The 27435-nt window shown below is 47.1% G+C and overlaps 11 protein-coding genes across 11 annotated transcripts; 9 read left to right on the forward strand and 2 right to left on the reverse strand.

Annotated features, from left to right (window-relative positions):
* Positions 1-105: 105 nt before the first annotated feature.
* On the forward strand, positions 106-614 carry N7478_005843 (uncharacterized protein; the record flags this gene model as incomplete). The annotated part of the gene is made up of 4 exons (XM_056922057.1): positions 106-239; positions 298-366; positions 427-492; positions 575-614. The coding sequence occupies 4 exons, from the start codon at positions 106-108 to the stop codon at positions 612-614; spliced, it is 309 nt and encodes a 102-aa protein (XP_056780094.1).
* A 224-nt stretch (positions 615-838) lies between these two features.
* N7478_005844 (MFS general substrate transporter) lies at positions 839-2454 on the reverse strand (the record flags this gene model as incomplete). The annotated part of the gene is made up of 4 exons (XM_056922058.1): positions 839-1001; positions 1061-1336; positions 1407-1512; positions 1581-2454. The coding sequence occupies 4 exons, from the start codon at positions 2452-2454 to the stop codon at positions 839-841; spliced, it is 1419 nt and encodes a 472-aa protein (XP_056780095.1).
* Positions 2455-3582: 1128 nt separating this feature from the next.
* N7478_005845 (uncharacterized protein) lies at positions 3583-4126 on the forward strand (the record flags this gene model as incomplete). Its single annotated transcript, XM_056922059.1, has 2 exons — positions 3583-4037; positions 4108-4126. The coding sequence occupies 2 exons, from the start codon at positions 3583-3585 to the stop codon at positions 4124-4126; spliced, it is 474 nt and encodes a 157-aa protein (XP_056780096.1).
* A 1096-nt stretch (positions 4127-5222) lies between these two features.
* Positions 5223-6378, forward strand: N7478_005846 (uncharacterized protein; the record flags this gene model as incomplete). Its single annotated transcript, XM_056922060.1, has 2 exons — positions 5223-5375; positions 5440-6378. The coding sequence occupies 2 exons, from the start codon at positions 5223-5225 to the stop codon at positions 6376-6378; spliced, it is 1092 nt and encodes a 363-aa protein (XP_056780097.1).
* Positions 6379-8165: 1787 nt separating this feature from the next.
* N7478_005847 (putative ABC multidrug transporter) lies at positions 8166-12508 on the forward strand (the record flags this gene model as incomplete). Its single annotated transcript, XM_056922061.1, has 2 exons — positions 8166-9917; positions 9986-12508. 2 exons carry the CDS (start codon positions 8166-8168, stop codon positions 12506-12508), a joined length of 4275 nt encoding a protein of 1424 aa, XP_056780098.1.
* Positions 12509-13491: 983 nt separating this feature from the next.
* Positions 13492-14645, forward strand: N7478_005848 (zinc-binding alcohol dehydrogenase family protein; the record flags this gene model as incomplete). Its single annotated transcript, XM_056922062.1, has 2 exons — positions 13492-13637; positions 13751-14645. The coding sequence occupies 2 exons, from the start codon at positions 13492-13494 to the stop codon at positions 14643-14645; spliced, it is 1041 nt and encodes a 346-aa protein (XP_056780099.1).
* Positions 14646-15165: 520 nt separating this feature from the next.
* On the forward strand, positions 15166-15832 carry N7478_005849 (TspO/MBR family protein; the record flags this gene model as incomplete). Its single annotated transcript, XM_056922063.1, has 2 exons — positions 15166-15268; positions 15384-15832. The coding sequence occupies 2 exons, from the start codon at positions 15166-15168 to the stop codon at positions 15830-15832; spliced, it is 552 nt and encodes a 183-aa protein (XP_056780100.1).
* A 1704-nt stretch (positions 15833-17536) lies between these two features.
* N7478_005850 (threonine/serine exporter family protein) lies at positions 17537-20119 on the forward strand (the record flags this gene model as incomplete). The annotated part of the gene is made up of 1 exon (XM_056922064.1): positions 17537-20119. One exon carries the CDS (start codon positions 17537-17539, stop codon positions 20117-20119), a length of 2583 nt encoding a protein of 860 aa, XP_056780101.1.
* A 625-nt stretch (positions 20120-20744) lies between these two features.
* On the forward strand, positions 20745-22058 carry N7478_005851 (NO-inducible flavohemoprotein; the record flags this gene model as incomplete). Its single annotated transcript, XM_056922065.1, has 1 exon — positions 20745-22058. The coding sequence occupies one exon, from the start codon at positions 20745-20747 to the stop codon at positions 22056-22058; it is 1314 nt and encodes a 437-aa protein (XP_056780102.1).
* Positions 22059-22320: 262 nt separating this feature from the next.
* On the reverse strand, positions 22321-23603 carry N7478_005852 (uncharacterized protein; the record flags this gene model as incomplete). Its single annotated transcript, XM_056922066.1, has 5 exons — positions 22321-22723; positions 22786-22867; positions 22938-22976; positions 23056-23240; positions 23302-23603. The coding sequence occupies 5 exons, from the start codon at positions 23601-23603 to the stop codon at positions 22321-22323; spliced, it is 1011 nt and encodes a 336-aa protein (XP_056780103.1).
* Positions 23604-24052: 449 nt separating this feature from the next.
* On the forward strand, positions 24053-25225 carry N7478_005853 (alpha/beta hydrolase; the record flags this gene model as incomplete). The annotated part of the gene is made up of 2 exons (XM_056922067.1): positions 24053-24292; positions 24350-25225. The coding sequence occupies 2 exons, from the start codon at positions 24053-24055 to the stop codon at positions 25223-25225; spliced, it is 1116 nt and encodes a 371-aa protein (XP_056780104.1).
* Positions 25226-27435: the final 2210 nt, after the last annotated feature.

The raw sequence follows: 27435 nt of genomic DNA on the forward strand, positions 1-27435 counted from the left end.
CAGGAGATGGGGCACAGTAAGCACTGATCGTCTCCCCACCTTCCCCCTCTTTACTCTCTCCACATTTCATTCCAACTCCACACCCACTCCACCAGCTAGCACAACATGCAATCTGCACTCACGCGCCCGATCCTTTCTTCGACTGCAAAGCCTGGACTCATCCGAGCATTTACCGCAGCACCAGCCATTATGGCAGCTGGTGACACTGGCTCCCCCAAGCCGCGCGGGTTTCTCGCTGAGTAAGAGCTGGTCAAGTCAGTGATGTCACCACCACGTGATAGCTAATATTCTCAACAGAAAGGACACATTCGCCCGTCGCGAGGCCGCACACGAAGGTTTATACATCAAGCAGCTGGAGAAGGAGAAGTACGTTTAGCCAAAGCACGTTCTGTTTGGTGTTAGGTTCGGAACTGACTTAGTCTGCAGGATTGATCTACTTCGAAAGAAATTGAAGGAGCATCAAAAGCACAACGAGGAACTGGACAAACATCTGTATGAGAAGCCCCATCGCCTTTATTCTAATCGCCACCTTTGGATATGCCTCACATACGTACTGTATACTGACGAGTTTTAGAGAGGACCTGCTTGCAGGCCAAGGCGGCGAGAAGAACTAGGTTTCGTGGAGCTACCCGCGGCCAGTATCGAGAAATCGACTGATAAGGATGAGGAACAAAAGAATTTTTCATGTTTTATAGTGCTTTATTTTGACTTTCTGTTCGCTATGATAGCACTGACCCGCAAGCCATGGAAAATCCACCTTGCGCAACATTTGAATGCAAACAACCACTCATAATATCACTTTTAGTCTTCATTAATGACATTAAATCCTGCGCATGATCTAGATCTTCGCTTGCCATCTCCACCGATAGCTTAGACACGCCCATCGAGCCATGACAAACATCCCTAGCGAGATGACCAACACACCGCCCAAAAATCCGACCATCCCCCGAGAGCCCACCTTCTGTAACATTTCACCACCGATTGGAATACAGACGAGGGTCCTATATGCGCACATGTCGTTAGATAATCAATGACCAAAAGTATAAGAAGATGCACTCACGCAATGCTGACAATAGAGTAGCAAATTCCAAGTCTTCCTCCTACTTCGCTTGCCTTAGATATCTGCCCAATGCACGCAGGTGCTAGACTGAGGAATGAGCCTGATGCTAGCCCAAAAGTTGCGCTAAACATGTAAAGGCCGGGGAGAGTATGTCCGAACGGAAGCCATATCAGGAATATGGATATAACTCCTGCCACAATGAGGGTTACTTGCGTATTGATTCGTCCATATTTGTCTGCGACACGACCAGCCACTAGACGACCCAACGTGGAGAATCTATGAATGGATTAGCGCTTGAGACTTGGCAAGTACAAAAAAGGAGACTACATTCAAATGTGCAACATACACGTTCAATACGGCAAGAAGAACCACACCAGTAGCAGTGCTGAACCCCTGCATAACGACAAATGTTGGGTATAGACCAAGGCCAGCGAAGACCTCCAATTCCAACACTGCAGCATGTTAGCAATGTAGCTCATATATGGTATAAAAATAATCGCATCATGCTCGCTGAACTCACTGAAAGTTCCCAATGTCAGCCAAGTGAACCTAGCATCCTTGAACGCCTGTACATTGATACTTGACTTGCTTCTTCCTTTGGGAAGTCGGGATTTAACTAATACTGTACCAATCCCACACTGCACACCTACAATCAAGGCTAGAGTGCGAATCGCCCACTTATATCCAACATGAGTAAACGCCGCCCGCAGAATGAAAGGAAATGTTACACCCCCAAGACCAGCACCAGCCATTGCCGTACCCACCGCCATCCCGATATTCTGATCAAACCAATGCGGGATAACGGAAAGACCGACAGTACTGATCAGTGCGGCACCGGAACCTGTGAGAACCCCCAGTGCCAAGAGAAAATGCCAATATACCTGACACTCGGCCAGTACCACAAGACCTGCGACATATAAAGTAGTGCCCGCGATAAGAATCCCGGTCGGACCATATCGATCGAACATCGAGCCCACCTGGGCACTCAGGCCTAGACCGAAGAGGAGGAAGACACCAGGAATCCATCCCACGGTACTAGTGGAGTAATTTGATAATTGGTGCGTGGCGAAGTAATTCTGGAGCACACCGGTTGAGTTCATCAAGCCGTAGGTGCTCATAAGCAGGAAGAAGGATCCTAAGATCACGGACCAGGAGCGGAGACCTCCATCGGGAAAGTGGTCGCTGGGAACTGGTTCGAGAATATGGGTTGTTACAGCTGATTGCTGGGCTGGGGGTTCGATTATCTCGAATGCACTCTGCGGGGCCTCCTCGTCGTGTATACTAGGGTAGACTGTGCCATGTGTGCTGCTATTCGAGGTTGAAGGTCCCTCGATCTCTGTCGAGTAAAATGGCTGCTCGGAAAATGTAGTCACAATTTTGCTCTCTGTAGCCATATTCCTCACGGTGGTTATGTCTCTGGTAGAACTTTGGAGGGAATTATGAGAAGAGAGGCGATCATCTCCGACTGAGAGTGCGAAATTCGAAATTTATCTTATCACGGTATCTTACTATCGGGAGCCCATCCCGACTTCGGTGACTCATGAAATTGGCTTGCATGGCGAGGCAAAAGGATTGGTGGCTCCGGGATCTTAGCCGGGGGAAAATTGGGTCTTATATGGAGCATTTATTGGGGATCCATGGGGGGGGGGGGGGGAGCCCGGGGAGGGCCGTCTATGTACACCCTGACCTGGGCATGTAGTATGTGTAGTGTAAATGATATACACACTTGATCAGATGACTCCACGTTCACCTTGAGGGGTCACAATTGCTATATAGAAGTTTAATACAATACAATAAGAGCGCAGAGGTCTAAAAAGGGGATGAACATGTATCCGTCATAGTTTGTAGTCTTGTTTTAGCCCACAGGATCAAGAGCGAGCAAGTTGCAGGCCAAAGGTACTTCGCAGTCCCAAAGAAAGGCTTTCGGTGACAAAGATGTTGGCAATCGGGACATTGAAAGCTTTATTTATATACGGCATATTCGGGACTTATCCCAAGACGTCAATGCTAAAAGATAGAGCCATCTTTGTCAAGTGGGTCATGCTACCTATCAACCCGACAAAACACGCCTCCAAGTTACACATCTGGGCATCAATATCATTGTATCTAGAATTTAGAATTTCCAACACCTGGAACCTTTAAACTAATAGTATAAGGGAATTGCTAGTAACTATGAGGATATTTCCTGGCCAATTCAATCGTAAATCCCAATTGGGATAGGGCCATTGGCTGCTTTTTGCGACCGTAGTGAAGTTGGTGGAGGTGGCATGATGGGTGGCGACATACATGCAGGAAGCCATTGAGGGCGGAATTTCCCACACTGATAACGGGCCGTGAGGACGTGGCATGACGCTGCAGTGTTGCTCATGAGCTCACTATGAGTCGATTATAGGAGAATCCCGCTATCTCTAAAACAGCAAACAAACTAATAATAAACATATAAATTCTTCTCCCTTTTCGCACACTAAACTGACATTCTTCAACCTCACCCAACAGCGATCCCACACAATTACTCTCTCAAAATGCAGGCAACCAGAGCCATCACTCGCAGCCTCCCCCCAAGCCTTAATCGAGGACGAAAACAATTGCGCGTCGTCAATTCGACACCCCTTCCTTCCTCCTACGCAACCCATAACCCTCCGACCGACTCCGATCAACTTGCCTACCGATTATGTGAACTCTCTCTTCAAAAAATACAGAAAGAGGCCCGAGCATGCGAGCCTGATATTCGACACGTACTTGCGTGTACCTCTATGCAACGTCTCGCGCAGCAAGACCTACTATACCGTCTGGACACACTACAAACCGCAATGTATGTCCCCGCTCTACCTCTTCTTCCTGGGGCAGATGAACCTTTATTCGAGGAAGAAGATGAGATGGACATGAAGTCACTTCAAATAGCCGTTTCTGAGCTAGAAACTGCCAGCAGGAGAGGGGAGCTGGCTCGTTTCATATGCTTCCAACAAATAAAAGAGATGTGAGGTTACGTATGTGTACCTGTTCGATATAATTCCGATCAATGAAATACACTAACTTTCTGTGTATAGGGAGGATGCACATTTATGATTTGAACGAGTTACGAAACATGTATTAGCATTACTGCAAAAATAATAGCGCTGTGGAGTTGGGTTTTATTAAAAGCAGCGATATCGAATAAACATCCAACATTTATTTCCATTTAACCTTCCCTTGGTCATACCACTACATGAATATTCTGAAGCCAATATTTGGGCAAATATGAAGCAGTGTTTAAGAACGTTTTGCCTACTAATTACCTACATCTAGTATGTACCCGATTTTCCGCCCAAGAAAACCCACTGCGTCCATTGATTGATATCACCGATATCAATTCCAAACGTGGCATGATATAACTCTCTCATCGGCATCACTTCTTTGATCTCTGCTTCTATAAAGCTTTTATCCCATCCATCAACGATACTTCTGCCAACTCCAAGCCCTGGAATCACGTCCTTGACACCATGACTACAAAAGTCTATGTCGAGTCGCCAAACTTCCCGCTACGAAAAATCCACTCCACCTACATTCTTCCTGCTGTCTGGTATCATCCTCATATCCAGATTCTATCATACATGCTGATCCTTACCCTGACGACCAAACCCGCAACTACAGCCCAAATCTTGGAGCTACATCTTTGCACACCACAAACATCTGAATCAACCGATCAACTCTCCTATCTCGTTTCCCGCCTCGAAACTTTTCATTCTACTCAACCCGTTCATCCTATCTGGTGCCATCACCAGATCCAATTTCATTCTCGCTACGAAGCTTTTCATTCTGACAACCCCAAGCTACAGTTCCGACTCTCGAGGCTGCGTCTTTGACTATTACTGACGCGCTTTACATCGAGTTGGCACACGTTCCTATCAAAAATTCTATTCCGACTTACTTCTTCGTCTGATTCGGTTCCAAATCCAACCTTTAAACCTAACACAGTTTCCTCCTCCAAAGCGCACGTTGGATTCTGAAACCAACATTCAGGCCCCCCTGTCTCGTGCAGACCTTTACCGGGTCGTCAAAATCCTTGCTGGGAACGTTCAACCCCATTATCGTCTTCGTGGAGTCATATACCTTCACCCAACCAAATCCATTCAACCAGGTCCTTGTCATCCTAGCCGCCATTTGCCACCAATCCACAACCATCATGAAGGAATACGTTGAGGTGACTGCTACGGCAGAGAGTGGCGTTCGGATGTGCAAAGAATGCCATCAAACAAAGGAGACACAAGAATTCGTCTCGGTACACGGAAATCAGATATGCCTGATGTGCGCGGACTGTCGTGAAAGACGTCGAGCTGTGAGTTCTACCAAGTTTCAACTTTTGACTCTTGAGCAAAGTAGTATGATTAACGTGACAGCAGCGCCGCATCAAGAGGAAATTGCGAGACAAAGCAAAGATCGATGCTTATAATGAAATGCAACCTACCCAGCCCACGATTATGCAGCCTCAACAACCAATGATGATGCAACATTCCCAGAGCATGATGATGCACCCCTCCCAAGGGATGATGATGAGCCCTCCCCAGAGCATGATGATAAATCCGTCTCAAAGCATGATGGTTCAGCCTCAACACATGATGATGATGCCTCCAGCTGCTAGCGGAGCTTACCATGACATCATGAAACACTGGAACGGACCCATGAATAACCCATGGAGCCCCGAACCTACTGAGTCGATCCCAGAGGCCCAGTCCAGCCTTGAACCAGTCTCGGATACACTTCAGTTAGAACACTTCTTTTGTCCCTCCTGCGGCCTTGCCAGAAGCACGAGATTAAATTACGATGGCATTTGTCTTTACTGTTTGGAATGCGAGCAGAAGTATTGCTATTTTGGAAAGCATGAAGTTGACAGAAATGACTTTATCGATCGCCGGGGTGATGAGCAGGTACGATGCAACAAGTGCCGCGAGGGCGAGGAATATGAAGAATCTGAGCAGGAATCTGGTTCAGAAGACGAGCCAGAGATAAAATCGGGATCAGAAGATGAGTCGGATGAGGAATCAGAGTCAAAATCAGAGGAAAAGCCCGATACAGGGGAAGAGCACTCTAAAGAGGAATGTGTTCAAGATTCCTGTGAGATTGATGGTCGCGAACAACATCGTAATTTCCAGCCTATGGAAGGGTTTGTGGAAGTGAAGCCGTCTACTATTTCTACTGATCCAAGCCACATGATTGACGAGGTTGAAGTCAAACAGGAACCCTTCAATGATACTCAGATTGCTGGTATATCGCAAATTGAACATCTTCCCGCCGCTGTTGTTGATGGCCGTCAAGTATCAGGCCCCTTCATCATTGATTAAGTTCCGATGAAAGTACTAGTATCAGTTGAATTATTCAGGAAATTGCAGCTACAGCTGTCTAGTATGGGGTTTTTACATATCTTACACTCTTGGGATTTGCAAATTGAAGCGTGGTGTGATATTCTAGCGTGCTCATCCATTTATTGTCTTTAGAATATTGATACTGATCTTGAACAATTTGAATAGTTTGAACAATCTACATACTAGTCTGTCGAGTTTGAAAAGTCATCCCTTAATAGCCCGCCGTAATAATAGTTGTTCACTACTAGTACGGTCTAGATGCTTCGTCGAAGATATAGAAAGATACAGATAGACTTCCACCTATACAAGATTCTAGGGAATATGTAGGGTAACATTTGAATCTCACTAGAGCACATAGGGATGGATGTATATTCACATTTGAAGTAGTATAAGCATCCCAATAAAATTTGACTGTTTGGCCCGCGATAGCCAGTCCCAGGTTCAAAGGCTGAAATGTACGTATCTGACAGGTTCAAATGGCTGTGCCTAATTATTGTTGCTCCGTCGCGGAGAGTTAAACCCCCCGATCTCCATAATCAATCACTGTGGAGACTGGTGCAAACCCGCGCTAAACCAAAAGAAATCGGCTTTCCGGTCTACAAAGGCTCCACCTGAGTACTAAGCGGACTGCGGTATCTCCCAAAGCTTCCTAAGACCGAAAGAATGTTCTCACACACTCAAAACCATTGATGATCGGTCGAAACCACGTTTTTCATTCTAGCTCTTTTGGGCGTTGGCGTGCTGTATCATGTTTACGGTAAACAAACATTTGCCGTAATTATCATATTGAAAGCTCCAATTTATCGTGTTTTGATTTGGTTTTAATAATTACATGTAAAAGAAGTTCGGCCCCAAGTAGGCTGCGACCATCAATGCCCAGAGCCCTGAAGGCTGTATGAGTCAACAATTTTGAAACGGAATCGTCGGTGCTAGTTAACGCCGACACTTGCATATGCAAAAACACTGATACAGGTCGAAACTGCACAGGTGCACATACCTACGGTTCCCTTCTATTTCTCTAGAAAAGCCGGATCGGCGACCGAGGGGCGGTCTGGCTATGCAGTCACAGTTAGCGATAGATCAAGAAAATTCTACTCCATTCCTAAGTGCATCTGTACATTTACATGATGAAACACAACCCTGTTAAGGAGATCTGGACGCCTGGGGCACGCAATATAACGTAAGCGGAAGATCAGTTTCCGAGTTCTTCCATGGGCTCCACTATTCTATAGAGAAATTTCGGTCTTTAGGCCATGACGTGGGTCCCGAGTGGAATCAACAATTGGTTTGCGCCAAAAAGGGGCACTTGAACCAAGCTTACCTGCGAATCCGTCCTGTGGAAACGGTGAGTGATTGCAGGTGATTCGGATTTAATCTTCCTGATACTCCGTACAAAGCCATGATTGGAAGTTCGGGCTCGGGAGAGGCTCCAGAGCTGGCGGTGTTTGTAAAGAGCATCGGGCCCCACTAGTGCGGGCAGCGGGTTAAAAGAGAGAGAAATTACTATAAGATAAAGACTATTCCGGTCAATGCTGTACGAAATGATGTCCCTAAATTAAAGATGTGCATTTAAGAGCTCTTTCTTTCTCTTCCTCTCCTTCGCCTTCTTCCTCTCCTCCACCTTTTTCCTTCGTACACCTTTTTATCGGCTTGGTGATCACTACGTTTACCTGGTAACTGGCCTTCACTACTAAAGTCTTCCAGCTCTTCATCTAGAGCACTGTGTAATCAGTTCCCAGATTTTTATCAACCGTGTGGCCGCCGCCATGGCGACCCCAAACAATGACCCTTCTTTGGGAAGAGACTCCATCGATATCAAATTCGAGACCGAGAGTGCAGCCACTGTCTTGGGCGAAGAAACACCCATGAAGACTAGCACTAAGGGTAGCCCCGCATCGAGCCAACACAATTCCGACTGGGCTCTATTATCAAAGGTCCAACAACAACATGAGCGGGATCTAGCTTCAGGTTTCAAGCGACAGGAGCTGGGTGTTACTTGGCAAAATGTCAATGTGGACGTGATCAGTGCCGATGCCGCAGTCAACGAAAATGTCTTATCGCAATTCAATATTCCTATGCATATCAAGGAATCACGCAACAAACCACCCCTCCGTACAATCCTTCACAACAGTCATGGTTGCGTCAAGCCCGGCGAAATGCTGCTTGTTCTGGGCCGTCCCGGCTCCGGCTGTACCACTCTTCTGAAAATGCTTGCGAACCGCCGAGGAGGATACAAGTCAGTGGAAGGAGATGTTCGATTCGGATCATTGACCTCCGACGAGGCAAGCAAGTACCGTGGTCAAATTATCATGAACACCGAGGAGGAACTTTTCTTTCCTACTTTGACCGTTGGTCAGACCATGGACTTTGCAACCCGCCTCAAGGTTCCTTTCAAGCTCCCTAATGGTGTCGAATCCGCCGAGTCTTACAGCGAAGATTCCAAGAATTTCCTGCTTCAGTCCATGGGTATCGAACACACTGCAGATACCAAGGTTGGCAATGAGTTCGTCCGTGGTGTCTCCGGTGGTGAGCGCAAGCGTGTCTCTATCATTGAGTGCATGGCTACCCGTGGGTCTGTCTTCTGTTGGGACAACAGTACTCGTGGTCTTGACGCTAGCACAGCTCTCGAGTGGACTAAGGGCATTCGTGCCATGACAGATACACTGGGTCTCTCGACCATCGTCACATTGTACCAAGCTGGTAACGGAATTTACGAACTGTTCGACAAGGTCTTGGTTCTCGACGAGGGTGAACAGGTCTACTACGGACCTCGCGCTGAGGCGCGGCCTTTCATGGAAGACGCCGGTTTCATTTGCCGTGAGGGCTCCAACGTCGCTGACTTCCTCACTGGTGTCACCGTGCCAACCGAGCGCCGCATTCGAGAAGGTTGGGAGAATCGATTCCCACGCAGCAAGGACGTTCTACGGAAGTCGTATGAGGAGTCGTCTATTTACACGCAGATGATTTCTGAGTATGACTATCCCAATTCCGACGGTGCTCGTGAACGGACTCAGGACTTCAAAGACGGCGTTGGCTACGAAACTTCCAACCAGCTTCCGAAGGGCAGTCCCTTCACGGTCAGCTTCACTGAGCAGGTCAAAGCCTGTATCGTTCGGCAGTATCAGATCCTTTGGGGAGATAAAGCAACATTCATAATTAAGCAGGTCGCAACCTTGTTGCAAGCTTTGATTGCTGGATCGCTTTTCTACAGCGCCCCTGATAATTCCAGTGGTCTTTTTGTCAAGTCCGGTGCCCTGTTCTTCTCTCTCCTCTATAACAGTTTGCTTGCCATGTCAGAGGTCACGGATTCGTTCAATGGTCGCCCGGTCCTGATCAAGCATAAGGGCTTCGCCTACTTCCACCCTGCTGCCTTCTGCCTCGCTCAAATCACCGCCGATATCCCCGTCTTGTTATTCCAAATCAGCATGTTCTCACTGGTTGTTTACTTCATGGTTGGCTTAAGCATGTCTGCTGGCGCTTTCTTCACTTATTGGGTTGTCGTATTTTCAAGTGCTATGGTAAGATCAGCATCGCTTCAAAAAACAAGAAAAGGAAAAAAGGAAAACAGCGCTAACCTTGCTTATAGACTATGACTGCCTTGTTCCGAGCTGTTGGTGCTCTCTTCACTACCTTTGATGGAGCTTCTAAAGTTTCCGGATTTTTGATTTCCGCCCTAATCATGTACACCGGTTACATGATTCAGAAACCCGAGATGCATCCCTGGCTTGGATGGATATTCTGGATTGATCCTCTGGCCTACGGCTTTGAAGCTCTTCTGTCCAACGAATTCTTTGGCAAGACAATCCCTTGCGTGAATAACAACTTAATCCCGTTCGGTCCTGGATATACCGATTCTCAATACCAGTCTTGCGCTGGTGTCGGTGGAGCAAAGCCAGGTGCCACCGTCGTCGCTGGAGATGATTATCTCGCCTCCCTATCCTACAGCCACTCTCATCTCTGGAGAAACTTCGGTATTAACTGGGCCTGGTGGGCTCTCTTCGTCGTCGCCACAATTTTTGCTACTTCTAGATGGCAATCTGCAGCCGAGAGTGGAAGCTGTCTCGTCATTCCTCGCGAGCGTCTGGACAAACATCGCCAGAGCTCTAAGCTCGACGAGGAGTCTCAGGTTGTGGAAAAGTCCAAGCCCTCCGAGAACGACGCTCATGACGACTCTGACCGTATCGAGAACCAGCTTGTCCGTAACACTTCCGTCTTCACCTGGAAGAACCTCAGCTACACTGTCAAGACACCTTCTGGTGATCGCACTTTGCTAGACAATGTCTATGGATGGGTCAAGCCCGGTATGCTGGGTGCTCTTATGGGTTCTTCTGGTGCTGGGAAGACCACTTTGCTCGATGTTCTGGCACAGCGCAAGACTGAGGGTACCATCCATGGTTCTATCATGGTTGATGGTCGTGATTTGCCTGTTTCATTCCAGCGTTCCGCTGGGTACTGTGAGCAGCTTGATGTCCTCGAGCCCTTTGCTACAGTTCGTGAATCGTTGGAATTTTCCGCATTGCTGCGACAGTCTAAGGAAACTCCTCGCGAAGAGAAGCTGAAGTACGTCGACACTATCATTGACTTGCTGGAGCTTCATGATCTCGCTGATACTCTCGTTGGCCAAATTGGTGCTGGTTTGAGCGTTGAGCAGCGCAAGCGTGTGACTATTGGTGTTGAGTTGGTGTCTAAGCCTAGCATTCTCATTTTCCTGGACGAGCCCACATCTGGTCTCGATGGTCAATCTGCTTACAATACCGTGCGATTCCTTCGCAAGCTGGCCGATGTTGGTCAAGCTGTCCTGGTCACGATTCATCAACCCTCCGCCCAGTTGTTCGCCGAATTCGATACGCTCCTCTTGCTTGCTAAGGGCGGTAAGACTGTGTACTTCGGAGACATCGGCGACAATGGAGACACTGTCAAGAACTACTTCAACCGCTATGGCGCACCATGCCCTATGAACACGAACCCTGCTGAGCACATGATCGATGTCGTCTCCGGTCAATTGAGTCAAGGCAGGGACTGGAACAAGGTCTGGCTTGAGTCCCCTGAGCACGAAAAATCCTTCAAGGAGCTCGACAACATCATCGAGACCGCCGCTGCTGCACCCCCTGGAACCTTCGACGATGGCTTCGAATTCGCTACCTCACTCTGGGTCCAGACCAAGCTGGTAACCACCCGCATGAGCACAGCTCTCTACCGCAACACAGACTACATCAACAACAAGATGGCTCTGCACATCGGTTCAGCTCTCTTCAACGGATTCTCCTTCTGGATGATCGGTGACAGTGTCAGCAGCATGCAGCTCCGTCTTTTCACAATTTTCAACTTCATCTTCGTCGCCCCCGGTGTCCTCGCCCAACTGCAGCCCTTGTTCATTGAGCGCCGCTCCATTTACGAACAGCGTGAGAAGAAATCTAAGATGTACTCATGGGTTGCATTCGTTACCGCACTCGTCGTCTCAGAGCTTCCCTACCTCTGCATCTGTGCAGTTCTCTACTTCGCCTGTTGGTACTACACGGTCGGCTTCCCCCACGCATCCGACAAAGCCGGCCCAACCTTCCTCATCATGCTCCTCTACGAGTTCGTCTACACTGGTATCGGTCAATTCGTCGCTGCCTACGCTCCCAACGCTACCTTCGCTGCCCTGGTCAACCCCCTCATCATCGGTACACTGGTCTCCTTCTGTGGTGTCCTGGTTCCATACGCCCAGATCACAGCTTTCTGGCGATACTGGATGTACTACCTTAACCCATTCAACTATCTGATGGGTGGTATGTTGGTTTTCAATGTTTGGGACACCCCAGTGAATTGCAAGGAGAGCGAATTCGCCATCTTCAATACCCCTAACAACGTCACATGTGCTGAGTACTTGAAGGAGTACATGATGACTATCGGGGCAAACATGAACCTGGTGAACCCCACCGCGACTGAAAGCTGCAAGGTCTGCGAATACCACCATGGTAGCGACTATCTCAAGACTTTGAACTTGAAAGAGTACTACTACGGCTGGCGAGATATTGGTATCGTGGCCATTTTCGCCGTGAGCTCGTACGCTCTTGTTTACTTGTTGATGAAGTTGCGAACCAAGGCCTCAAAGAAGGCCGAGTAAAAAATATTTCCAGCATTAATAGACCCGAGATGATAGATTAGATTAGATAATTTCTTTTTCGTTTTTTTTGCTTTTTTCGGAGTTTTGGCCCATCCGGCCACCTCGAGGTCTATTGCTACAATAATATCATTCAATTTTCTCCTCTCGATTTTCTTCATTATAGTAATCCTACGAATTTGAAATTGATATAAGTACATTTGGAATATTTAAGCTAGTTTCGAAGGCTGTGTATGATCATCATGATGTGACGGGCGATCACCATCGTACCACCGTAAAGACGGACGATCTGTACTACTTGAGTCAAAAAGGGGTCTAGACAAGCTAGGTAAACGGTTATATACTCCGTAAAATGGGCCCTCTTCCAAGATTGACTACCTGTCGTCTGGCACCATAGCCTTGCAAGTGCCACCAGGCAAAATTCGCGAACCCTGGAAATACTCCAAATGGGTTCTTTGTGTCCAATCCTGACTCGGAGTAGGGATGTCGATGTCCTTCCCCCTTTCAGGCATAATGATGCAATATGCCCAATACTTGAGCTGACCAAAATGATACATCAACCAAAGTCTTTCCCGGGTGCCTAATGAACCATATCCGTTATCGACGGCTTAAGCGGCTGAGCATGGCAGTGCGAAGCTCCACAAAAGGAGGTCTCTGATACACTAAATGCACTGGCCAGATGATACAAGAAACGACAGAAAGTGGATCCGAAGAGCTGGTGCACGGGCATAAGTTGGGCATCGACTTTTTAGCTTGTAGCGTGCGGGATCTAAGTTACCCTGCTTCTGTCTCTGCACAATCTGAGACTAAAAACTAGGCCATCCTCATGAAAATAGCCCCACAATTTTCTAGTGGAAAATATCATGTGGGGCTTCATCTGCGGTATATATGCGATATTTGCTTTTTCTAGGTTGTGACAGAGTCAAGGCAATACCCCCACCTGGGCAGCGGACAAAACTCAAATTTACCTGTTTGTATACCGCCATATGGAAGTGAATGAGGCCGCTTTACTGAGGAAGCCACGGGGTTTGCTTGAGGTTGAACAAGTTGAAACATGGCTTCCAGGGGCGGGGGAAGTGGTGGTGCGGAATGAGGCCATTGCGTTCAATCCGATTGAAGCGAAGATTCAGCGGTAAGAAGATGAGTGAATTGATTATGCTTGAGCTGCTCTGGTTTCTTTCTTTCGGGATTTGAAAGTGGATACAATTCTCTGTTTCTCCAGAAACTAATACCTTCATGTTGCAGATGGGAAATGTTTGATATTGAATACCCGGCTGTTCTCGGGTACACCTTTGGGGGAACAATTCACTCGGTGGGACCCGGTGTAGATTCATTCAAGTCCGGTGATCGTGTTGCAGTTGCTCGCTGGGGCCGAGCAGCGAGTGATATCAGATTCGGAGCATTCCAAAAGTACCCACTCGCACTAGAAGAGAACCTTGTGAAGCTAAACGCTCACACCCCACTGCACGAAGGATGCGGTGTGATGGCTAATCTCGCCACTGTCGTTGCTGCGCTTTCTATCTGTATGAATCTCGGATATCCCCCTGTCAATGCGCGAGCGAACCGAAACGGAAAGAGAATCCTGATTTATGGTGGTTCCTCTTCGGTGGGTGGATTGGCTGTTCAATATGCAGTTGATGCTGGGTATGAGGTTCTGACTACATCTTCCCCTTCCAATTGGAGTCTTGTACAGCGACGTGGCGCGTCTTGCATTATCGATCATACGAGGCCGAAAGAAGAGATCTTGGAGTCTATCAAGGAGCATGGTCCATATGATGGCATCTTTGATGCGATTGGTTCCTCGGAAGTTACATTATTGTTGGGTGAGTTTTTTCTTGCGAGCAATGGGGGGACTTTTTGGTCTACGAGTCCTACGCCTGTTGATAAAGATCTACCGAAGAACGTGAGAAAGCAATGGGCTTCATACTCGGATGTTTTGGTGGAGGAAGGAGCAAACAAAGAGGCTAAAATGTGGTATCTTCATGAGTATCTTCCGGAAAGCCTGTCTAGCGGTAGGGTCTTTTCGAATCCATCTGATATAGTTACAGGTGGACTGGGATCAGTGCAGAATGTACTCGATAGCTTTATGGATGGGAAAATCAGTGGCAAGAAAGTGTTTGTCAATCCGCAAGAGCATTGACACTACTGACTGCCAATCTGCATAATCAAGGCCAGATGTGCATGAGATGGCGATAGCGAGCTACCGGGATATGTTCAAATATTAGGTAGTATATACTCATATATTCTTAGAATGTATATTCAAAATTGTACTTCCATTTTTATTCCACGTTGATAATATAAAGTTGTCCATGCAGGTGTATAATGAAAAATAGAGGTTTGTCGGAATTTAAACGCAGCATGTAAGGCAATGCCACGTATCGGAGACATATATGCAGAATATTGATCTGGCCTATTCCATTCAGATGATCCGAATTATCCGCAGCCTTGGAAGTCAGGAGTAATCAAGCGCAATGGTGTTGGTTGGATTCAAGGAGCAGGGAAGTCAAGCGGTGACGTAGGTGTAACGCCGGAGCAACCAGATCGATCGATGCAAACGACTTCACTTCCTGGGCATTTATAAACACAGATCCTGGTCAACTCACATCCTCTGCATGCACAAAATAAACAAATAAACAAATCAGATAACGAGATCACCCACCATGCCTTGGTCATTTGCGCTCCCGCAGGGAGTTTTCGCATCACCGCTACTTTCTGTCGCCACGCCTATCGTCGGCGGGACCGTGACAGCTCTCCTAGTGAACCGTGAGTCAATCTAATCCGTTGCAACGAGAAAATCCCTCAGGCATTCAATTCAATTACCCTAGGTGTTTAGACCAAAAATAGTGAAATATTAATCTAATCTGGATCAATTCTCCAGGCAACAAGACCCAGAACACCTACCGCGATCTCCGACAACCACCATTTAGCCCGCCAAGCTGGCTGTTCGCGCCGGCCTGGACAGCCCTTTACGGACTGATGGGATATGCGTCGCACCATGCGACAGTGACAGCGTCTCGATCGCTCTTAACAGCGGTCCATGACGCTAACCATAACGCCCAGACCCTGTACACGACTCAACTAGCTTTGAATTTCCTCTGGATGCCACTTTTCTTTGGGGTGGGGCGACCGGCCGCGGCCCTTGGCGATATGGCTCTTCTCATAGGGAATGTAACTGTTCTGTTGGTTAACTGGTGGGACGCAGACAGGACTGCGTTCTGGTTAATGACCCCGTATGCCGCGTGGCTGGGATACGCTGCGTATCTGAATGCTGGAGTTGGGTACTTGAATGGGTGGAGTCTACCGGAGAAGAAGAAGGGCTCGGAATAAAATCACAAATGATGCAGTATCGCACTTGCAGATCTAGATCATATGGAGGAGTGGGGTTATGATTGGGCTGGATGTTCTCTCCTGTCATCCATGATGGTGTGTGTTTCATCGTCTCCTTTTTTTGTGTAAATCTATTTTCAAGGTTAATGCTACGAGAACTTGGATTCTATCCACTAATTGATCAGGTGTGCGTCAAGAAGATCCACTTTCTAGACTTGTGGCGTCTGTGCTTCTGGCCCTGAAGTCCATTTTACATTTTTATATTTTTTTTTATATATTTTACGGAGTACAATTTACCCTTTCAGCTTTGATGGAGGAAGAGTTACTGGCCAATGGATTCGTAATGTGCGACATTCTCGAAATCTACGTTTGCCATAGTGGGTCCAGGCTGTTTCTATCTATAACCGACTCGGAGAACTGAGTTTAAGCTCCTTCGGACGATTATTTGGTTGTTTGGTATTATCCACCCCACTATCGTTTCTGCCCTCACGCAAGAGCTGATCAAGCTGATCAATTCGAAGCTCCTGTTGACGATCATGTTCCAAGTGGAACCCCTCATCCCCTGTCATGTTGTCATGTTGTCACATCTCCTTTTTATTTCTATTTCTATTTCTATATCTATTTCTTGTATTATTATTTTCATTGTCAAAGCTCAGGAGGTGGCTATAATATTGTAAAAGCCCAGTAATAGCCGTGGAACCCGGCATCCCGCGATCTTCTCGGCTGAGCCGAAAGCAGACCTTGATAGTCTTGGAGTGGAGTTTAGTGGATGATAAGGGCAGCCACATGTGCGCTTTCCTTGATATTTTTGCTCAGATAAAGGTATAGTTAGTGTGTATTAAGACGCTGGGTCCTCTTTTTTCTCTCTTTTTTCCCCTGGCCTTACCTAGCTGGGTATCGAGCTTGAGGGATGGAGGGGCAACTAACTGTAAGCCAAGCGGTTCGCTCGGCCCCCGGTGCCACTGTCATTCTGGATTGCCACCGTCGGACCCACAATAATGGATGATGTGCCGGTGGTACGTGTTCGTGTATTCTAGAATTTCTGTGATTTTTGGCAATTTTTAGAATTCTAGAATCGCCCGAACCAAGATTTTCGCAAACCGAACAAAGGCTTTTTGTGTATGGTCGTGACGCTGGTTACGCATTAGGAAGGAAAATATCTATTCTGAGATTTTATGAATTTTTATGAGAAGTTTCATAATAATAAAAGGAAAGATAGAACGGAGTAAAATATACCAATTAATTCGACTGGAAAGGAAATCTCTGCAACTTGAAGTCACTGTCGTGCAGGGCCCTTATCGATGATTTCATGCGGATCCTTTGACGATCCCTGATCTAGTTAACAAGACCGAACTAAATTAATTTAAATCCATAAAATTCATAAAATATGATAGGAATGGTGGAACTGTCACTGCGTACCCCCAATCGCGTCAATTATTTTCTATTTTTCATTATTTTTCTTATACTGCATCCGTGGTTCGGGGTACCTGTATCCCCCGATCCACACCCTCCCAGTCTAGACTTCTTAGCTCAATTCACCTTGACTCAGTAAAATATATGTAGATTTCCGTTGCCTCCTACCATCTTTCAATTTTCCACTTTACCCCTCTCTCGTTCACTGGGTATTTTTATCTGTTTCTTGTCCTTCGTTACGACTTGCATCTAGCATCATAGCATTCTCCGGGTATTCCGGTGCTTGCACTCATGTCCCACTCAACTCCATTTCCTCACCCAAGCCCGAACGAAGAATATACCGAATACCCATTTCCCTCTACAACTCCAAGCAGCCGTCAAAGTCTTGAACGGGAACCTACAGCAGATGGCGACCAATATGTGGCTGACCTGCAGCCATCCCTGCCGCCGTCACCGGTCACACCACCCGAGCTCGCCACGCAGGAACTGGAACCTCAAATAGAACCTCGCATTCGATCGCCTCGTGTTCGCTTCCGCTCAATCAGCAAGCTAGGCGAACGATACCTACATCCTTCCGACTCCCATCGAGTATTCTCAGATCAATCCGATACCTCAAATCATCCTCTGCTCCCGCCGGCAGAGCTGAGCAACGTCCCTCTCACCGGAACCGTCACCCCGCCAGCCCCCGCACATTCCCGCCACGGCAGCCGCGCGTACGATGGACCGCAGACAGAACTGTCAGAGAAGACAGAGCCAGGGTCTGTTGAACGAACGACTTCTGCTCGTGAGCGATTCCGTGCTGCTGGTCAGCTGCTCCGACAGAAGACTACGCGATTGACAGAACGTCTTGGTCGCCCTGTGGACGAAGGCGAAGCTCTGAACGCTTCACTCCTTCCCGACGACTATGACGGTCATATTCCACTGGATCAATTACAGGCTCGACGCGCACAAAGCGATGCTGATAACTTACGAGCATTGGAGGCTGGTGAGGAGCCCATTGAGGCTGCGCCTAGTGCAGAGGCTCATCGTCTGGTTCGCAGCATGACAATGGTCCAGGACCGTCTCAAGCGCAAGCCTCGGGGTGCATATCAGCGATCAGGACAAACAACACCGGAGGGTTTGCTACGAGACTACACTGCTGCTGCTCGTCGCCGATCCAGTGGATTCGGCGGTGGAAGCAGTGGAATTCTCTCACAGCTCCTGAGGCTGCAAGCTGTCCAGACTGGGGGCTCGTCGCGCCCGGAGAGTGTCATCACGGATGACTCGGATAGCGAGACTCAAGTCTCATCTGGCGCGACGACACCGAAGAAGGGCTCATTGTCTCCATACTATGCGCCTTCGCAGCCTACCTCTGGAAGCGCCACCCCTCGCAAGGAAAAGCTGAAGTGGTACAAGAAGCCCGCCCACCGGTCTACTTCGTCATTGGTCGGTGCCTCAATGAACTTTAGTACCACAAGCTTGCCGGCCGCCATTGAAGCGATGCCACCAGGCAAGAGACCCAAGAAGAGCAAGCGTAAGACTCGTCTTGAAGATGAGATTCGCGTGACTGTGCACATTGCCGAGATCATTTCGCGTCAGCGTTATATCATGCAGTTGTGTCGTGCCCTTATGCGCTACGGTGCTCCTACCCATCGCTTGGAAGAATACATGCAGATGACTGCGCGTGTACTGGAAGTCTCTGGCCAGTTCTTGTACCTGCCTGGTTGTATGATTATGTCGTTTGACGACCCAGCCACCCGTACTGCTGAAGTCAAGCTTGTGAGAATGGTGCAAGGTGTCGATCTTGGAAGACTTGCTGATACACACAATGTGTATAAGAATGTCGTTCACGATCTGATCGGTGTCGAGGAGGCAAGTCACGAACTAGATGAGATCATGCAGCGCAAGCCCCGATACAACAAGTGGCTTGTGGTGCTATTGTATGGTCTCGCTAGTGCCACGGTCGGCCCGTTCGCCTTTGAGGCACGACCAATCGATCTGCCTGTTATCTTCTGTCTCGGCTGTCTAGTCGGTTTCATGCAACATGTCCTTGCTCCTCGATCAGTACTTTACTCCAACGTCTTTGAAGTCACCGCCGCTATCCTGACTTCCTTCCTTGCGCGTGCGCTTGGTAGTATTGAATATGGAGGTGGACGTTTATTCTGCTTCTCAGCACTTGCACAGTCATCTATCGCTCTCATTCTTCCTGGTTTCACCGTCCTCTGCAGCAGTCTGGAACTGCAATCTCACCAAATCATCGCTGGCTCGGTTCGAATGGTGTACGCCGTCATCTATTCACTTTTCCTAGGCTACGGTATCACCGTCGGCCTGACTATCTACGGTCTTATGGACCACAATGCATCCTCCGAAACGACATGTCCCAACCTCGACGTCTACGGATCCACAATCGCACGCAAATTTCCATTCGTGGCGATCTACGCCGTATTCCTTGCCCTCGTTAACCAAGCCAAATGGAAACAAATGCCAGTCATGGTTTTCATCGCCACAGTCGGCTACATCACGAACTATTTCAGTTCACTCAGATTCGGCTCTTCATCCGAAGTTGCCAACACCGTTGGCGCCTTCACCGTCGGTATCCTGGGTAACCTGTACAGTCGACTTTGGCACGGTCATGCCGCCACTGCCATTCTGCCTGGTATATTCGTGCTCGTGCCTTCCGGCCTTGCATCCAGTGGCTCCTTGCTATCTGGCCTGACCTATGCCAACGAGGTCCTCCGCCACGACACTTCATCGACCAGTTCTTCCGATACATCCGTCTCCAGTCTTGGTTACGGTATGATCCAGGTTGCTATCGGCATTACTGTTGGATTATTCATGTCAGCTCTTATTGTTTATCCTTTCGGCAAGAAGCGGACTGGTTTGTTCAGCTTCTAGACTTCTTTGCACATTTTCTTCGACAGATCTGTATTTTCTTTACTATTTATATGGGGGTTTCATCTACAAAGCGTGATTTTCATTTTTTTTTCTCAGCGATTTAGCAAGCGGGTCCGGCATAAAGCCGTTTTAACGATAATAGACCCGCGTGCGGGATTGATGTATCTAGACTTTCTTTTCATCAGAACAATCAGATATAGACGATTGCTTGATATGATTATCTTCTTATCCTTTCACCTCTATCATTGACTCTAAAAACCATGTACGATGTATGTTATCCTGCGGATCCGCGCGAACCCGAGGGCTATTAGATCACTCAAAGGAAGTACTTGAACTTACCACTGATAGTATTTGAAATTAAATCTCGGCAATAGAATGGTTTGAATACATTCACTAGCTAATAAGATCCCGGAGAAGGTGAGTCCATATTCTCTGATCAATCGCGGATACCCCGGACTAATGCAACCATACGTTCACTAAGTACCCCAAAAATGAATGACATCAATACCCTCTACTCGACCACTAAAAAATGACATGCCACCAGTCCAATAAAAATCTCACAATTAGCAACTATAAACTCCCAACTATCAATTAGAGACTCGCTGCATATTTGCCTCAATTCAAAATGTGCTCACGGCTATTCCTTCGACGCATGGGGCTCTCAGCCCTATCTCCAAAAGCCAAATACATCACCTCACATCGACAATGGTTAACCACCCAACAAAAGGACATCGTCAAGGCAACCATCCCAGCCCTCCAAGAGCACGGCGTAACAATCACGACCCTCTTCTATAAGCAGATGCTATCACATCACCCTGAGCTTAAAAACATCTTCAACACAGCCCACCAAGCCACAGGCGAACAACCGGCGGCACTAGCCCACGCAGTATGGGCATACGCTTCAAACATCGATCACCCAGAAAACCTAGCTGCAGCAGTTTCCCGCATAGGCCACAAACACGCCAGTCTAGGCGTTTCAGCAGACCAATACCCCATCGTAGGGGAACATTTACTAGCCGCTATAAAAGAGGTTTTGGGCTCTGCAGCAAGTGAAGAAATTATTTCTGCGTGGAGCGCAGCATATACGGAATTGGCCGATATATTTATCAATTTTGAAAACGGGCTATATGAACAGAATCTCCAAGTACCAGGTGGTTGGAAGGGATGGAGAAAGTTTGTCATTTCGAAAAAGATTCCTGAAAGCGATGAGATTATTTCTTTTCATCTTTCACCTGTTGCATCTGATAAGGATCATGATGTTTTACCACCTTATAAACCGGGACAATTCGTTAGTGCTAGGATTTTTGTCCCGGAGCTGAATTCCTATCAACCACGCCAATATAGTTTATCTGATGCCCCGAGCAGCGATCACTTCCGAATCTCAGTCAAACAGGAATTCGCCCGTGATACCAGGCCCGCAGGAAGAATCTCGAACGTCCTCCATGATTCACTTCCCGTGGGCTCGGAGTTAGAAGTGAGCATGCCATTCGGAGACTTCGTGCTTGATATCAATGCTACCACTCCTGCTGTTTTGATCAGTGGGGGTGTGGGGCTGACGCCTATGATGTCGATGTTGAATACGATTATCAGTCAGCAGGGACAAGCGAGGAAGGTTGTTTTTGTTCATGCTGCTAGGAACAGACATGTGCATGCTATGAAGGATGCGTTGGAGAGGATTGTGAGGGAGAACTCGTCTGTTAGAAGGGTTGTCTTTTATGAGGATGTTGAGGAGAGTGATAGGGAGGGTGTTGATTATGATTATGTGGGACGGGTGGATTTGGGAAAGTCAGAGGTTAGGCAGGAGGTTGTTCTTCCTGATGCGGACTACTATATTTGTGGACCTCAGCCTTTTATGAAGGCTCAGAGTGATAGTCTTGTTTCTTTGGGCGTGAATAGCGAGCGTATTCATATGGAGGTGTTTGGTTCTCCGAGTAGCTAGCCACTTGATTAGATCCTAGGCTGGGTTATGAGGATCTCTGAATTTTTGATATTAATCTGCTATAATCTTAGGTATGAATGAGCGATTGAAACTACATTTGAGCATTTTGTACTAGATTACCCGGCTGAAATGTCACTCTGAATGGCTATGATATTGTTAGCGAAAGACAAAAATTCATCATTGGCCACAGAGGCTAACTGCAAGTATTCGTGATTGTAGTCGTGTCCATTATTAGTTTATTATGTACATATGGCAATTTTATTTATTCCTCCCTTTGCACGCTTCGAGTCAAAGACCTGCTACTCTCCCCGTCGATCTCCACGTAGTTTCTCGACGGTGTTTTTGAATCAAGATGAGAGCCTGTATTTCGAGACCCTTGCATTTCGAATGCTGGCTCATTTGCTGATCTCTTTTGAAGTCCCAGTCGTGATGGGCCAGATGACCCGGGTCCTGATGTAGCGTATCTAGACCTTTGTCTGTGTCCCTTGAAAAGTCCGTACAAGACAGGAGCATTGGCCACAATGGCAGCAGCGAGTAGCTCAATAGATGCCCAGGTTGTTCTGCTCACTTGCGCAGTGGAGTTCTCGGCGTTTAAAGGTAGTCTGGCGATGGTGATTGCGACGATGAAGAAACCGACGGCGAAGAGGACTGCGAGTTGGAATTTCCTATGGGAGCGACCAGGTTAGGAGATGTATAGTCATAATGATCAAGCACACATTGAACTTACTCGACAGTCGATCGTTTGACTAAAACGAGAATTGGGATCGGCAATGCAATGAGCATAAGATCAGTAACGATATTCAAGACACCTAAAACATTCAAGAGGGTTAGAGGCGTGGAATTGAAACAATCTCGGGATCCTTCCGACAGAACACATACCGAGGACGATCAGTTGGAGCTGTGCTTGGCAGCATGTTCCTAATATTTATTGGTTAGAATGTCTAACGAACTCATGCATGAAGGCAAAAATAAGATCGGAAAGTGGAGAGAAAAATACCAGGATCAGGAAGCACCATCCAGTAATGGTTGAATGGATCACACTCCGTAAAGGTCACAATCTGCACCGTGGCGTACGTTGCTGCGAATATACCAATGTATGAAATCATTGTGATCTTTTCCCAACGAAGATGTTTAAGCAGTCTGCGATAGGTATCGAGCAGAACCAACTTCTGCAGCCAGAGACTAAAGAAATGGGTGAGAAAAAGGCGCATAAGGGTGTATTTTAAGTGATTTCCGGACGTACTAGGAGTTATAGAACACTCGATTGGCGAGCACAAATTTGCTCGCGATCTCTCTGCGACGGATCTCTTCTGGTGTGAAGTTGTGGGAATTTCTGAAGCTCTCAGTCATATTGTTGGTCCCCCAAATGAGAATAACGTGGACTAAGGCGAGACGTGCGAGAGCACAAACAATTGCTCCCATAGCGAAATAATCCCCCAAAACAAATTTAAACCCCTTCAACTTCCGCAGCAGCAGCCGCAGGGTAATCAAGCCGATTGCCACCCAGGTAAACACCCAGTGTATGATGACGGTGGGGAGATCCATTGTGTTTGTGAAGGGTCTCAACGAGTCCCTAAAGAAAAGGAAAAGAAGCGGCGGGGACGAACTACATCAAAAGGTGGTGGGAGGACCACACTCCAATAATAACCAACCATTTTTGAACATCACTCGCATAATGTAAAGAAAACCTTGATCCAAAGGATTCAATCCCTTTCCCAAGACACAGGGCGCGATTGACTTTCAAAACCCACTTGGCAAAGTCAAGGCCCCATTGTTTATTTCTCCTGCTTCAATATCATTAGTAGTTCGATCCCGTGTGGGCCGATCGACAAGATCCAAACCCGAACAGTTTGCAATTCCAAGTTACGCGCAATCGCGGGAGATTCTCGGTAAATCGGATAAAAAGGCGGGATCTTTAGAATAATTTGCATCGTGACAAATTGTCCACTTAATCCTCGCTCCGTTGCGTAAACTTTGGACATCTCGCAGCAAATATGCAGGTCAAGGCTGGACTATTGTTGATCGCCTCGGCAGTGGCCGCTGTAGCTTCAAGCGCGCGCAGCGAAGTGCCAACTGAGCGATCGTACCTGTATGTTGGAGGAGGATACATTGAGAACAGCGATGGCGAGCACCTCTTCGCGGAGCAGATGTACGTGGAGAAATTGACTCCATCCGGGGGAGCTACAAAGCCATATCCAATTGTCTTCATCCATGGCCAAGCTCAAACAGGCACTGTATGTATCATTGAAGAACTCTCCGCCCCATCGAGATGCTAACCTGTATGCTGGCAGAACTGGCTTAACAAGCCTGATGGAGGAGAAGGCTGGGCCTCGTACTTCGTCTCGCAAGGCTATGAATGCTTCCTTATCGATCAGACCTTCCGTGGCCGTAGTGCATGGATCCCCGGCAATGGAACCCTGAGCACTTACAGCGCCGAGATCTTGCAAGAGCGCTTCACAGCACCAGAGCGTTACAAGCTCTGGCCCCAGGCATCCCTGCACACCCAATGGAACGGAACCGGTGTCATGGGCGACGAGATTTTCGACACCTACTATGCATCGACTGTTGAGTTCATGAGCTCAGCAACCTACCAGGAATCGACCGTCCAGGCTGCTGGTGCCGCTCTTCTCGACAAGATTGGATCCCCGGCTATCCTTCTCTCCCACTCCCAGGGTGGAGTTATGCCCTGGTTGCTTGCTGATGCGCGCCCGGACCTCGTCCACTCCATCGTCTCTCTCGAACCCACGGGTCCTCCATTCCAGGAAGCCGTTTTCAGCACCACCGCTGCGCGTCCATACGGACTTACCGATATCCCTCTGACTTACTCGCCCGCCGTCACTGATCCATCAGTCGACCTCGTGAGACAAACTATTCTTACAAACTCGACTATGCGTTCCAACTGCACTATCCAGGCCAACCACCCAGCACCAAGACAGCTTGTCAACCTCGCCAAGGTTCCTGTATTGATCATGACAACCGAATCATCTTACCATGTGCCGTATGATTGGTGCACAGTCCGTTTCCTTGAGCAGGCAGGTGTCAATGTGAAGCACCTCCAGCTGGCCGATGTCGGCATCCACGGCAATGGACATATGGTGTTCATGGAGAAGAACAGCTTGCAGGTTGCTGCAGTACTGCAGAAGTGGATGGAGAAAAGTAGTGCGTGAGACTTCAATTATTATAATGCGCGCAGAGGTATAGTGTAATATTTATCATATGCAAATATAGTGTATTACCAATGTTCTAGAATCAGATATTATATTCTACTTTCTCGGCGCTTCAAGTTGTAATTCCACACAATGAAACATCGAAGCTTATCCTTTGAATTACCTTGAATTACCAATGCTTCCACCCCAGAGCTTTCAACTGGAATACAATATACGCAATGTAGAGAGTGTTGCCAAGCCATCCATAACGGTTTTCCATATTCTAGATTTGTACTAGCTTTGCATTGCCCCGATTTGAGCTCTGTTCGCGTAATATAGACTTATCAAACTATGTACTCCGTACCAGGAGGAAGAAAGGGGTCATGGGATTACATCTGGGGTAGAAATGTATGTGAGAGTACGTAAACGAGGGGCCAAAAGACCAAATTCTAATCCACCTTCTGATCCACTTTTTCCACCTCCTCGGCTAAGCGTTTAAGTTGTAATACCAACAAGCCCTCTTTCTATTTACAGTACATAGTGCTCCAGTCTTTCCACGGTCGTGAGATCCGGTATCTCATCGTAGTTCCGAAGAGCTTCGGGTCTTGATATATGGATCGCAAGAAGACCTCGCACTCCTTCAAGATCAGGAGGACAAATCGCGCATTTTCTGAAAACCTTCAAAATTCCTTTTTCTCATGGATGATGCCCCTTAAATTGCCCCATGGGGCACTACATGCTCCGCGCTTACTACTCTATGTAGCAAGTTGGCATCGTCTTAAAAGTATACCGAAAGTGTAATCAACGGCATCTTTCCAAGATCGTCCAAAACAGCGAGGGGCTGCTTATGTGGATCTCAATGCCGATCACTTCGAAACTGATAAATTTGACCAATTGTAGAATATCTCAATATTGAAGGTGGGGATCTCAATTAAGCCAAGATTCAGATTCAGGCAAGGCTGTTCCGATGATATGGAACAAACGTGTGTTCTACGGATACGCACGAAGGTTGAGAAATTCATATTTTATGTGATTATAACTTGAATGCAACAATATCGTCATGTTTTGCTCAATCTATGTATATACAGATGGGCCATCTCGTTTTAACACAGTATTTCTTTACTCTAAGTTTTGATGTTTGACTCTTCTTAATCTCAAGCGCCATCATGATATACTTTACTTTCCGAATATTCGACATGATAGTGTGGATCCTGGGTGTAGTATAACTATATGGAGGCAGCCTCGGGACATGTGTGTTTGCATGTTTGCACGTATGTGCGGTTTAACCTACTCTCGGATGTAGACTAATTAGATAATTAGTCTGGAGAGTGGGTATCCGCCTATATATATATAGCATAGCTTTCTCTTTTCTTTCCTTTTCCTCAATGTTGTGATTTGTTGTTCTTCGTACTTTTCTCCATTCTAGTAGATCATAGGCACCTCATCACACTGGGAGCTTTTCACTTGTCTTTTGGTTTCTTCCTTTACCATCGACGACCAAGAGCCATTGGCAATATCACGAAGTTTGGAACTGTATAATGAGGCCTTATCAAACCTGGAATCACTCAATCCATCTTCTTTGACTGCTTTAAATATAGCACTATATTAGCCCGTCACGTAAGCTCAGGTCCTTCACTAGTAACTATACTTCAATATGAAAAGCCTGACCGCATCTCCCACGCCTTTTAGCTTTTTCTTCGCTCTTCGTTGTATACTATCTTCTTGGTTTCACTCTGGCTCGAAAGGACCACTGTATTTTAAATTTAGGTCGATAAATTGCTTCTTTATATATTCATAGGAGATGCTCGTTGGTTCGTTATCCATTATCGGTGTATATTTTTAATGTTATAGAATGCTCTCAGTTGTCTGGAAGCAAACACTTTACATGTTTGATTGGGAATTCTTGTTATCGGTCTCTCGGATTCTCTATATCCAATTGATGAACATTCGAATAAATGATAGTCCCATAATACATGCCAATATCGAAAACCTTGAAACGATCCACATATTAGTCTTCCGGCATTGTTCGCGATGGGTATCGGGGCCGAGTATTAGTCAAATTCGTGTACACATACCATTGTGCGGATCTATGTAGACTAATGATATTTTAACTATATTTTTCAAGGATTTTTCTTATAATTTCCAAGTTTATACACAAGGAAATGAACCTTGCAAGAACTAGCTACAATTCTGTACATGAGATTGAAATGAGTCACGAAAGAAAAATTCGA

This window comes from Penicillium angulare (genome assembly GCF_028827245.1).
Source record: "Penicillium angulare strain IBT 27051 chromosome Unknown utg000004l_segment0_segment0, whole genome shotgun sequence".
NCBI lineage: Eukaryota > Fungi > Ascomycota > Eurotiomycetes > Eurotiales > Aspergillaceae > Penicillium > Penicillium angulare.